Source organism: Anomaloglossus baeobatrachus, chromosome 2 (assembly GCF_048569485.1).
Source record: "Anomaloglossus baeobatrachus isolate aAnoBae1 chromosome 2, aAnoBae1.hap1, whole genome shotgun sequence".
In the NCBI taxonomy this organism is placed as follows: Eukaryota; Metazoa; Chordata; class Amphibia; order Anura; family Aromobatidae; genus Anomaloglossus; species Anomaloglossus baeobatrachus.
The window spans coordinates 400,008,293-400,021,886 of record NC_134354.1 but is presented as its reverse complement, the minus strand read 5'-3'; the positions used below and the strand labels follow the sequence as shown (position 1 = coordinate 400,021,886).

Sequence of the window (13,594 nt, the reverse complement as noted above, 5' to 3'; positions counted from 1 at the left end):
CATGAAAATGGTTCACGTCCCTGCATAATGTCTGGATAGGGGGGAAGCTCACCTTACCGCCCATAAAGAGGAAAAAAGTGTACAGCTACTAGTTTGATAGACTTGCACAAATAAGCTTTACTGGAAGAGGGCACAGTACACTGCACTGCTCAGGAGATGACCTGGCTGGACTGGGGAGGAGTAGAGGACCAGGTAGTTCATACAGAATACGAAGGGTGCAGCCGTCTGTGACCTTCTTGGACAAGTTTCTTATTAAAGGAGCTTGTGCTGTGGGAGTTCCTATGCCGCCCAAAGGCAATCAACTTATAAAGGCAGTCAGGCGAAAAATAAAACCGCCTTGGCAGATCCATTGGATATGGACTTAGACTCTACGCCCTCGCTATCTGCCTTAGTGACTCAACAGGAAGATGTAGGAGGGTTGTGAGATTCCCCATCAGAGACTGAGTCAGGGGATATGTCATGCCTCTCATAGCATAAGCGATTGAAAAAATATCTGGACCTCCTCCCCACCAAAGGGGACTTTAAATCCCTGGTCTCAGAAGTGAAAGACGCTTGCAGGTCAGAAATTAATTCAATCCGCCAAGATGTCAAGCTGCTGGAGGATAGAGTGTACTCTGTGGAAAGGGATCATGATGTCACCCGACAATATATCACTAAGCTACAGAAAAATGTAACCTCATATGCTCAAGCTTTAAGTGAAACTAATAAGCACCTGGAAGACCTGGACAACAGAGGTCGCTGTAATAATATCCGAGTGCGAGGTATTCCGGAAACTTCAGGCAATGAAGATGTCCATGCCATACTTGAAACCATATTTAACTTGGTATTGGAGTGCCCCCAACTCAGAATAAAATTGGACAGAGCGCATAGAGCACTTCGCCCCAAAGGGCCCTAGAATCAATCCCACGATATTATATGTTGTGTCCACGACTTCCAGCTGAAAGAGTCCATAATGGCTAACGCTCATACAATGCAGAGAATCGACTATCAAGGGACTTGGATTCAATTGTTTCCTGACCTATCTTGGATTACCTTACAGAAAAGAAGACACCTGCAACCACTCCTTGTGACCCTAAAAGACAAGGGCATCAGATATCGCTGGGGGTTTCCATTTGCCCTCATAGCTGTGAAAGATGGTCATACTGCTGTACTGCGCTCTATCCGGGATCTCCCGGCCTTCTGCTCTGACCTGGAAATCTCGCATCCTTCCCTAATGGATTGGGAGTTGGAGTTGACATCCAACCCACCCCGTCCGATTTGGCAACAGGTGGACTCCGGGGGGGAGTCTTCCTCCTCTCGGTCTAAGGGACTATCGAAATCGGCCTGAGACAAATATCTCCTGGGCATTGGAGCCCTTTGATTGCAATCCTGGTTTTGAGATATTGCTTTCTCGGGGACAGTGGGGAATGTGATTCATTCTTTCCCTGTTCCCCTCAGAGACTCTAGATAGTATTAGTATAACTTGTTTATTATTCCTCATAATATTTGCATTTGTTTGATACTAGGGCGGTGGGAACTGACTACTCCCCCTTCTCTTTATTATTTTGAATTTGGTCCGTAGCTTTGGCGGCAGATGTGGAGTGCCCAGTGCTGCCAACCCCATCCTAGGGTTAGAAATACCCTGGTTCCTCCTACAGAAGACTTAGCTGAGGAGGTCGGGGGAAAGATATTGTTAAGATAGTTTAGTATTATGCAAAGTTATTCTTCTTTGACCCTGACTGGAGAGGGCGGTGCTGAAGGCGAGAGTCTTTGCCTATGGCCCCGTACCTCTTTGGTAATACTTGAGATGTATAAATGTTATGCATTATATGTTATATGTTGTGTCATTGTCTTTCCCAATACCTTATGTGTCTACCCTTGTAATGGTGAGAATATCTTCCGTACCCCATTGAGTTCCATGCAGGTCCACCGCTGGCCTTTGGGCGACCTTGAAACTGAAATCTCTTGTTTGGCTTTGGTATGTATTGCTACTTATGCTTTGTATTACTACTAGAGTTGAGCGCGGTTCGAGGTTCGCCAGTTCAAGGTTCGAGTGATTTTGGGGGGTGTTGTAGATAGAACCGTTCTCGAACGTAACTCGAGCTGCCGAACTTTTAGCAAAAAGCTCGAGTTCTAGTTCTATCAGCAAAAAGCCTAGCCGATCGCCATTTCTTTTTTTTTTTCTAAGCACGCGTGTAGTGGGGCGGGCCAGCATGTCAGCCAATCCCAGACACACACACGGCTAAGTGGACTTTTTGCCAGACAAGCAAGGGCATGTGTCATAGGCTGTGAGTGTCACATGTCCTTGCATTATAAATACGGCCATTTTGCCTCTGGACGCCATTATCTGCCTTCTGCGTGTGGGTGACAGTTACCGCTCACGCAGCTCCTGTCGCCGGTCCTGCTGTGTACGCTATACACACAGCGCTCTACAGATTAGGGACAGAAGTTTATGTCAGCCCTTTTGAGGGCTCATTTCCTCAGGCTCAGAGCCATAGGTGACAGTCAGGTCCGTGGAAACGCTGTATACAGCTTCAGATAACAGCGTCTGTGTACCTAAGGTCAGGGAATTCCTTGCTGCATTTCACCATTAGGAGGGATCGAAAGTGAGGCTTCCTTTCCTCTACACTGACCCACAACCCGGCCACTGTACCTTCCTGCCCTTTTTTGCAAAGCCATTTTACTAGCAAAGAGTGCTGCCAGCTAGTGCCATCCACAAAGTGTCTGCTAGACTACATTAGGGTCCCATTTGTGCCAAGCAAGTTCCACCACCTCTGCATTGTACCCTCATGCACATTTTTGAAAAGCCATTTTAATTGCAAAAAGTGCTGCCAGTTAGTGCCATCCAAAAAGTGGCTGCTGTACTCCATAAGTGTCCCACTGGTGCCAAGCAATTTTCAGCACCTCAGCATTCTACCCTCCTGCACATTTTTACTAAGCTATTATAATAGCAAACACTGCTGAAACTTAGTGGCATCCAAAAAGTGGCTGCTGTACTCCATTAGTGTCCCACTGGTGCCAAGCAATTTCCAGCACCTCTGCATTCCACCCTCCTGCACATTTGTACTAAGCTATTATAATAGCAAACTGTGCTGCCAGTTTAAGGGCCATAGTTGCATTGTCAGGGATAGTCAGTGTTGTTTCTTCAGCTGTCATAAAGCTAGACCACCTTTGCAATCTACACCACCTCTCAATTTTTACTACCACATTTTAAGTGGCCAATCTTGTCGCTATCAAAATGAGTGGCAAAATGACAGATGCTGGTGGAAAGGGGAACAGGCGTGTTGGAAAAGGAAAATGTAGCTTTGCCACCTTCCCCACGGACAAAAACTTTTTAACATCTGCTGAAGATAGGCCATCTTCCAGCAAAAGTAAGATGTCTACTACTTTCCGTGGACAATCCGATGTGCTCCCTTTTTTACAGACCCTAACAACTGTAACAAAGGTAGATGATGCACAAAAAAAGCACATGCTTGAATGGATCTCAAGTGCTCCAAAAAGTGCCCTCTCCTCCACCTCAACTACCGCATCCAAAAAAAAACAGTCCTCTTAGTTGTCATCCCAATCACACTTGCTTTCTCCCAGCTCTCAAGTCTCCATCAGCCCTGCACAGTATGGTGAAACAGAGATGGCTGAGTCTGCCGAGCTGTTCAGTCACACTATAGCCTGGGAATCAGAGGTATGCTCCCAAGCTACAGTGAGTACATACCAGGAAATGGTCTACAGTGATGTCCAGAACCTTTGTGACTCAGATTCAGGCTGTGATGACCAAGTTTCTGAGGATAATGTTGACCCTTATTCACAAACTGTAACACTTGTTGGTAGAGACAATGAGGAACATACTGATGACGATGAGACTCAGATACCAGATTGGGATGACAACTTAAATATTCGGTCAGGGCAGGAAGAGGCTAGGTCTGAGGGTGAGGGGAGTGCAAACACAACGCTTGATGAGGAAGATCTAGATCCCACCTACTGTCAACCCACAGTCAGGCACTCAAGGAGGTCAACAGAGGCGGTGGAGGAGGATGCAACTGACGACGAAGCTGAACAGAGGAGGAGTACTGGTAACACGTCTACAACTGCATCATCAGCTACCACTCTGCCTCTGAGCACTAGTCGGGGTGGCTCAGCAGGTCACATGTCCTCTAAGCCTTGCCTAGCCTGGTCCTTTTTTGACCTTGCAAAGGATCGCCCAAATCATGTGATCTGTAAAATTTGTCAGGATTCTGTAAGTAGAGGCAAAAACCTCAGCAGTTTGACAACTTCTTCCATGAATCGTCACATGAATAAATATCATATGTCCCAGTGGGAAGCTCACCATGCTGCAATGTGGCCTAGCGGAGCGGTCCATCCACCGCCTACCCCTTCCAGTGCATCCGCGCGCTCTTCATCTTCTAGGACTGTGGGGACAGCTGTCACACCTGGTTTTCCACGCACAACTTCCCCCACTGTAACTGCAACAGGTAGTTTTCTTGGTAGGTCGTCAGTTGGTTTGGAAGGTGAAACAAGTGCGGGTGTACAGCTCTATCAGACATCGACAGCACCAACTGTGGATGAAGGCAACATCATGTCTCCGACTGCACTTTCCTCACAAATCTGCATTTTTCCAGGGACACACTACTCACTACCGTCTCCACACAGCAGCCAGATCTCTGTCCCTCAGATGTGGACAAATAAAAGGTAATTTCCTCTGACCCATGACAAAGCTAAGAGGTTGACTTTATCCCTCTGTAAGCTCTTGGCTAACAAAATCCTGCCTTTCCGCCTTGTGGACACACAGGATTTTCGAGACCTTATGTCCGTCGCTGTGCCTCATTACCAGATGCCCAGTTGCCACTACTTCTCTAAGAAAGGTGTACCTGCGCAACACCAGCATGTCGCACACAACATCACCACTTCCTTGAGAAACTCTGTGTGTGAACGGGTGCATTTCACCACCAATATTTGGACCAGTAACATGGATAGGGATGTTACATATCGCTGACTGGGCACTGGGTAACTATGGTGATAGATGGTGAAGGGTCTGCTGCAGAAGTCTTGCCATCCTCACGACTTGTGCGTCAATCCTTTGTCTGTCCAAGTTCCTCCACTGCTTCTGCCTCTTCAACCTCGTCTGGGTCCTCCACCTCCTCCCCAAGCCTGCCTGGTCAGGCCACCAGCGTTGTAACTGCGCACAAGGAATCACGCACACCTTATTACTATGCTGGCAGCAGAGCGCAACGGCATCAGGCGGTCTTTATCTTGAAATGTCTTGGAAATAAGAGTCACACAGTCTCCAGAGCTGCCCACAACTCAGCCGCTGAGTTTGGTAAATGGTTGTCTCCACTCAACCTACAGCCTGGTAAGGCCGTGTGTGACAATGCTGCAAACCTGGGTGCGGCCCTTTGCCTGGGCAAGGTGACACACGTGCCTTGTATGGCTCACGTGTTGAACCTTGTTGTCCAGCAATTTTTAACACACTATCCCGGCCTAGATGGCCTTCTGCACAGGGCACGAAAACTGTCTGCTCACTTCCGCCATTCAACCGCCGCAGCTGAGCGACTTGCATCGCTCCAGAAGTCTTTCGGCCTGCTGGTTCATCGCCTGAAATGCGATGTGCCGACACGCTGGAATTCGACTTTCCACATGTTACAGCGACTGTGGCAGCACCGCCGAGCACTGGTGCAATACGTCATGACATATAGCCTGGGCCAACAAGATGCAGAGGTGGGGCAGATCACCCTGATGGAGTGGTCTCAGATCAAGGACCTATGCACCCTTCTGCACAGTTTCGACATGGCGACGAATATGTTTAGCGCTGACAATGCCATTATCAGCATGACAATTCCAGTCATTTACATGCTAGAGCACACTCTAATCACTACTCGGAGTCAGGGGGTGGGACAACAGGAAGGGGAGGAAGTACAGGAGGATTCATATGCGCAAGGGACAACAACATCACCAAGGTCCAGACGTTCATCATCACCAAGGCGGCAGGCATGGGACCATGGGGGACAGGGATCAACAAGGGCGCATGGTAGCAGGCAAAATGTTGAGGAAGGTGCAGGAGAACATGAAGAAATGGAGGACGAACTGTCTATGAACATGGAAGACTCAGCGGATGAAGGAGACCTTGGTCAAATTTCAGTTGAAAGAGGTTGGGGGGAGATGTCAGAGGAAGAAAGAACGGTTAGCACCTCTATGCCAGAAACACAGCGCGGACTTATGAGCGCCTTCTTGCTGCACTGTGTCTCGTGCAGCCATGCGGACCACCTACAACATGACACTCGTATTGTCAAAATTAGAAGTGATGATGACTACTGGGTTGCCACACTATTAGATCCCCGGTACAAGTCCAAACTTTGTGACATACTCCTGCATACGTGCGTCCCTTTCTATGGCTGAAGTTATCAGCAGAAGCTGTTACTCGATCTTAGCTCGGCTTTTCCACCAAACCACCGTGGTGCACGGAGTGAATCTCCCAGTTGTAACTTGACAAGACAGTCCCATGTTTGTCATCAACAGTCTAACCGTACCAGCAGCATCGTATCTGGTGCTGGTAACAGCAATTTTATTGAATCGTTTCATAATTTTTTTTGACCATCCTTTGCACGGCCACCAGAGACGGGAAGTCTGACACATAGCCAACGGCTGGAGAGGATGATACAGGAGTATCTCCAAATGAACATCGATGCCATGACTTTGCAAATAGAGCCTTGCTCATTTTGGGCTTCAAATCTTGAAAAATGGCCTGAGCTTTCCACTTACACCTTGGAGATCTTGTCGTTTCCAGCTGCCAGCGTTGTCTCAGAACGTGTCCGCACGCGTCTGTCCACTGACAATGTGGACAGACTAACGTTCATCAAGATGAACAAGTCATGGATCCGCAAGGACTTTACTACCCCTGTGTCATCCTGTGGAGAATAAAGGCTTGTGGATTTGGAATGTGCTTGATGCTAATGTACCTGTCAAGTTTACAACTGGATAGGAACTGTGGAAAAACAAAGCGCAATAGGGTCTTACCCCAACAATGGAAGGGGGTAAAAAGGAGTATCACACTCACCTCTGATGGTTGTGCCAGTCGCAACCACTATATAAGCATGTAAGAATCCGGGTCCAGGCAGCAGCCCCAAGGAAAGCTGATAACAGAGAGTAATAGAGGAAGGGTCTAAATTCCGCGCCAAGGACTCAATGGATCCAATGAAGAGATTAATGCTTCTTTTAATATCATGCACAGGTCTACGCGTTTCAGGAGTTGCAGCTCCCTTCTTCAGAACAACAGGCAGAAAAACATCAAATCTGTTACAATGGGGAATTGTGCGGTTTAAAAGCATGCATTGACGTCATGGGACCACCCATCACAGAAAAAAACCCAAATTGCAGGCGGGATCATGATCATTTTAGAATCCTGTGACGTTTTAGTGGACATTGGAAAATAGGATTGTAATCAAACAAATACATGAAATCCTAATTAAATACATGCAACTGATCTGATTTATTATCATAGGAACAACGTGCAGAAAATATATAAAACATAAAATAGAAATAAATAAATAAATAAATAAAAAAAAGGTGAAACATTCATGTGATGAGAACCTGAAAAGAAGAGAATTCCAGCATGATGCCATAGAAAGGAAGAGAATTAGACCACAGGACGGCCGCCCCGTGTCATGATCATCCAATATTCTTAGGATGCTTACTGCTAAAGCAGATCTCCTATGGTTTTATTAATAGAACCCCTGACACTGTCGAGGAATTCCTAGAACGCCGGGTCGTATATATTGATATATGGTTTTCTCACTTTTCCTCCTTTTTTTCGCACCCACCTTGCACTGGTGCTTTATTGAACCTCAATTAACCCTGCTTGGACACCGCTTGAACGTGCGGCTTCCTGTCCCCTACTACGTTCCTAAATCATATAACCTAATAGAAACTTTTTCTGGTATGTGCAGGTTATCGCCAGCAGAACAAAAGATCATGACATGATTGTAACAGATTTGATGTTTTTTTGCCTGTTGTCCTGAAGAAGGGAGCTGCGACTCCTGAAACGCGTAGACCTGTGCATGATATTAAAAGAAACATTAATCTCTTCATTGAGTCCTTGGCGCGGAATTTAGACCCTTCCTCTATTACTCTCTGTTATCAAGTTTACAACTGGGGCACAAGTGTTGCCACTGAAGGAGGTGTCTGTGTGGCCCAATTTTTGGAAAAAAGGGAGACTCCGCTTGGAGTAACCCTTGCTGTGTTTTTAAAAAGGAGCCAAGATGAACAAGTCATGGTTCAGCAAAGACTTTGCTACCTACCCCGGTGTCATCCTGGGGACGGTTAAGGATGGCGTATTTTTGAATGTGCTTGATGCAAATCTACCTGTGAAGTGTACAACTGGGGCACAAGTGCTGCCACTGAAGGAGGTGTCTGTGTGGCCCAATTTTTGGAAAAAAGGGAGACTCCGCTTGGAGTAACCCTTGCTTGCAGTGTTTCTAAAAATGATCCAAGATGAACAGATCTGGGATCAGCAAAGACTTTGCTACCTACCCCGGTGTGATCCTGGGGACGGTTAAGGATGGCGTATTTTTGACTGTGCTTGATGCAAATCTACCTGTGAAGTGTACAACTGGGGCACAAGTGCTGCCACTGAAGGGGTGTATGTGTGTCCCAATTTTTGGAAAAAAGGGAGACTCCGCTTGGAGTCACCTTGCGGTGTTTTACATGATTTTAGAAGGGCATGCCATGCCTATATCTGTGTCTCGTCCTCTTTTTCCTTGTAACGCTGTTTTGTTTTCGCATGAGAATTTGTTCTTGTCACTTTCCCATTTGTTTGTGCTTTTGGACACCTTTGAGGGTGTTTTCTAGGTGTTTTTATGTGTTTGTGATTGCCTCCCATTATTTCCTATGGGGTTCGAGTGGTTCGTCGAACCGGGTCGCAGAACCGAACTCGAACGCGACCTCTGTTCGACGAACCAAGCTCGAGCCGAACCGCGACCAGTTCGCTCATCTCTAATTACTACAATTTAAACTATGGTTACAATTCTAACCTTAGATGTTAAGGGCTTAAATTCAAATATCAAGAGGCGTATGGTGCTTAGTGACCCAGCGAGCTTATGTGGTTTTCTTACAGGAAACGCACTTAAATCTTAGTGGGAACTGCAATTTTGCTAACCATGAGTGAAAACTGTGGAAAAAGAAAGCGCAATAGGGTCTTACCCCAATATATATAGGGTGAAGCAAAGAATAATCCTACTCACCAATTCGGGTTGTGACAGTCACAACACCTATAGCAGCATGTAACACCAAGTCCCGGCAGCGGTCCCCATGAGGCAGATAACAGAGAGTAGTAGAGAATGGGTTTCACAGCCGCGCCAAAAGACTACTGGATTCTTCTCAGATTAATGTTTCTTTTATTTCATAACAGGTCAAGTCTACGCGTTTCAGGAGAACACAGCTCCCTTCTTCAGGACAAACCAGCAAAGAATCATCAAATCCCTTTGATTTGATGATTCTTTGCTGGTTTGTCCTGAAGAAGGGAGCTGTGTTCTCCTGAAACGCGTAGACTTGACCTGTTATGAAATAAAAGAAACATTAATCTGAGAAGAATCCAGTAGTCTTTTGGCGCGGCTGTGAAACCCATTCTCTACTACTCTCTGTTATTTTGCTAACCATCTATACCCTACAATTTTCCTAGCGTCCTAAGCAAGGAAAAAAGCTGGAGTAGCGGTTTTGATATCAAGGACCTGTCCCATCCAAATTACCACTTCACTGGCAGACCCGCAGGGTAGGTACCTTATCTTACATGGGACATATAAGGACTTTCCGGTCAATCTGTGCAATGTATACGTACCTAATAACTCTCAGGTCCACTTCTTAAACCGGGTACTTCTAAAACTAACATGCCTTCTCTCTTCAGCGTGGATTATTGGGGGAGAATTTAACACCATTTTCTCTGACTCTTTAGACAGACTATCTATCAATAATCTAATACATATACTCCGGCACACTATAGAGAAATGCGAAGAAGAGTCCAATATGATGCTCAAAAATTGGTTTTATTATGAACGTAAAATTGTCCGACGTTTCAACCCAATTAGGGTTTTCTTCAGGGACTAATGTACAATAACAGAAAAAGAAAAAATACAAGGTTACAATAATACACAAATGTTATCTACTCACAATATGTATTATACACGAGGAAAAAAGGGGAAGGGAGGGGGGATTACATCATGAAAACAGTATATAAATCATGAGCGTTCCATAGAGAAAGTACATGAAAATCACCCATGAACTCAAAAAAGTACATACAACTGAAAACAATCCTTCCAGATGGGGATCAATACAACATGTTTGTACCAAATCAGAGAACTGAAGGTCAAGACATACCTATGAAAGCTAGAGCTAGATTTCTTAAACGAGCACCAAAACACGGTGGGTAAAACCGACTATTGGTATCCGTAAAGGTACTAAAAGGGTGAAACATGAAATGTTAGTGTTATAAATTATGATGGAAAGAAAAGAAAAAATAATACACAAGGTTATGTCTAGGGTATACCTAAATAGGACCAATGGTAGGGTCAAGACATCAGATCAAGTGGGCACTGTAGTGAAGGAAAAACCTTCGTCGCCCTGGGAGATTAGATGAAGGAAACAATACATCCATTAACTATAGGTGTTTTTGGGTCAAGACCTGAAAATATATAAATTCCAAGGGAGGGCGTACCTTACAGATGTGCTGGGTGTATCATTACCTCAAGGGTCATAAAGCAAAGTAGTTCTAAAGATTTTTTAAAAAGTGAAAAGGATGTGGGAGAACATATAAGTATCAATGATACAAGATACGTGAAAGCTTTCACATAATATGTTTTCCATCAGGGAGAACATACCTCATGGGTGAAGTCAGTGTAAAAAAAGAAGGAGGTCCAGGACCATATCCAGATCTGTCTGACTTATGTGAGTGGATGGTTAGTGCTGTGATCTACAAAATTATAAAAAAAGGGGATATATACCGAGATATCACAGAGATTCAAGATAATCAAGATAAGATTTATATTACCTACAGACTAGGGAATGGGCTTCAAAATGATTCTTCAGGAATTTGAAAAGACAGGGTGAAACACAACCAACCTCCTTTGACAAGTGGACCCGGACAGGTTATGCTGTATCCGTCCAAGATCCAAGGGTATGTGTATGTATAATGAACTGAAAGAAACATATGCAAATATGTGGAACTGTGGTATAAATTATGGTATTTTTACGTATTTTTTCTTACAGACCAATATAGGAGACTCTATCCTACCTCATACAATAATGATGTTTAGATGCAGGTGAGGCTGCCTGAGTGGTATGGCAAGACTGTAGTACACATATGTGTCCGTTGTAGATGGGACAGGGGCTAAGGTGTGTAGAGAAAGGGGAAAAAACATGTGTGGTCATCCGTGTCAATAGACTAGGGGGCACATAAGGTGGTAGACAAGACATACCTGACCTAATGTCATCTGCGTATAAGGTATAAGTGGGAGCGGGCCAAAGGCTCTGTGGGGAGTAGAGGAAAAGGGTTAACAGCAAATGGTAAGAAGAAATGAAATACAAGAAAGAGGACCAAGTCAATAAGGGTGAAGTCCAGAGCTATCCGTAACATACCTTAATGGAAGGTGCAGATATCTATCAGCCACGTGTAAGGCGCCAGACGCCATGTGTGCTAAGTGCTGGGTATTTATGCATAACCAGGAAGTCGGAGCTTCCAATGGAGGGCGGGCCATACACGTCACACGTGACGTGTATGGCCCGCCCTCCATTGGAAGCTCCGACTTCCTGGTTATGCATAAATACCCAGCACTTAGCACACATGGCATCTGGCGCCTTACACGTGGCTGATAGATATCTGCACCTTCCATTAAGGTATGTTACGGATAGCTCTGGACTTCACCCTTATTGACTTGGTCCTCTTTCTTGTATTTCATTTCTTCTTACCATTTGCTGTTAACCCTTTTCCTCTACTCCCCACAGAGCCTTTGGCCCGCTCCCACTTATACCTTATACGCAGATGACATTAGGTCAGGTATGTCTTGTCTACCACCTTATGTGCCCCCTAGTCTATTGACACGGATGACCACACATGTTTTTTCCCCTTTCTCTACACACCTTAGCCCCTGTCCCATCTACAACGGACACATATGTGTACTACAGTCTTGCCATACCACTCAGGCAGCCTCACCTGCATCTAAACATCATTATTGTATGAGGTAGGATAGAGTCTCCTATATTGGTCTGTAAGAAAAAATACGTAAAAATACCATAATTTATACCACAGTTCCACATATTTGCATATGTTTCTTTCAGTTCATTATACATACACATACCCTTGGATCTTGGACGGATACAGCATAACCTGTCCGGGTCCACTTGTCATAGGAGGTTGGTTGTATTTCACCCTGTCTTTTCAAATTCCTGAAGAATCATTTTGAAGCCCATTCCCTAGTCTGTAGGTAATATAAATCTTATCTTGATTATCTTGAATCTCTGTGATATCTCGGTATATATCCCCTTTTTTTATAATTTTGTAGATCACAGCACTAACCATCCACTCACATAAGTCAGACAGATCTGGATATGGTCCTGGACCTCCTTCTTTTTTTACACTGACTTCACCCATGAGGTATGTTCTCCCTGATGGAAAACATATTATGTGAAAGCTTTCACGTATCTTGTATCATTGATACTTATATGTTCTCCCACATCCTTTTCACTTTTTAAAAAATCTTTAGAACTACTTTGCTTTATGACCCTTGAGGTAATGATACACCCAGCACATCTGTAAGGTACGCCCTCCCTTGGAATTTATATATTTTCAGGTCTTGACCCAAAAACACCTATAGTTAATGGATGTATTGTTTCCTTCATCTAATCTCCCAGGGCGACGAAGGTTTTTCCTTCACTACAGTGCCCACTTGATCTGATGTCTTGACCCTACCATTGGTCCTATTTAGGTATACCCTAGACATAACCTTGTGTATTATTTTTTCTTTTCTTTCCATCATAATTTATAACACTAACATTTCATGTTTCACCCTTTTAGTACCTTTACGGATACCAATAGTCGGTTTTACCCACCGTGTTTTGGTGCTCGTTTAAGAAATCTAGCTCTAGCTTTCATAGGTATGTCTTGACCTTCAGTTCTCTGATTTGGTACAAACATGTTGTATTGATCCCCATCTGGAAGGATTGTTTTCAGTTGTATGTACTTTTTTGAGTTCATGGGTGATTTTCATGTACTTTCTCTATGGAACGCTCATGATTTATATACTGTTTTCATGATGTAATCCCCCCTCCCTTCCCCTTTTTTCCTCGTGTGTAATACATATTGTGAGTAGATAACATTTGTGTATTATTGTAACCTTGTATTTTTTCTTTTTCTGTTATTGTACATTAGTCCCTGAAGAAAACCCTAATTGGGTTGAAACGTCGGACAATTTTACGTTCATAATAAAACCAATTTTTGAGCATCATATTGGACTCTTCTTCGCATTTCTCTATAGTGTGCCGGAGTATATGTATTATATTGACTGTTTTCTCCAAAGCACCTACAATTACGATAGGTTGAGCCAGGTTTTAACCTCTATATCTATCAATAATCAACCGCCAG

At 44.5% G+C, this 13,594-nt stretch overlaps 1 protein-coding gene across 1 annotated transcript in view; it reads left to right on the top strand.

The window, feature by feature from the left end:
- Positions 1–11,797: 11,797 nt before the first annotated feature.
- LOC142289799 (NIPA-like protein 3) overlaps positions 11,798–13,594 on the top strand; it is a 74,703-nt gene continuing 72,906 nt past the window's right edge. The window contains exons 1-3 of the mRNA XM_075333730.1: positions 11,798–11,850; positions 11,959–12,010; positions 12,516–12,607. Coding sequence (XP_075189845.1) covers positions 11,798–11,850; positions 11,959–12,010; positions 12,516–12,607 — 197 coding nt within the window. The remainder of the gene's footprint in view (positions 11,851–11,958; positions 12,011–12,515; positions 12,608–13,594) is intronic.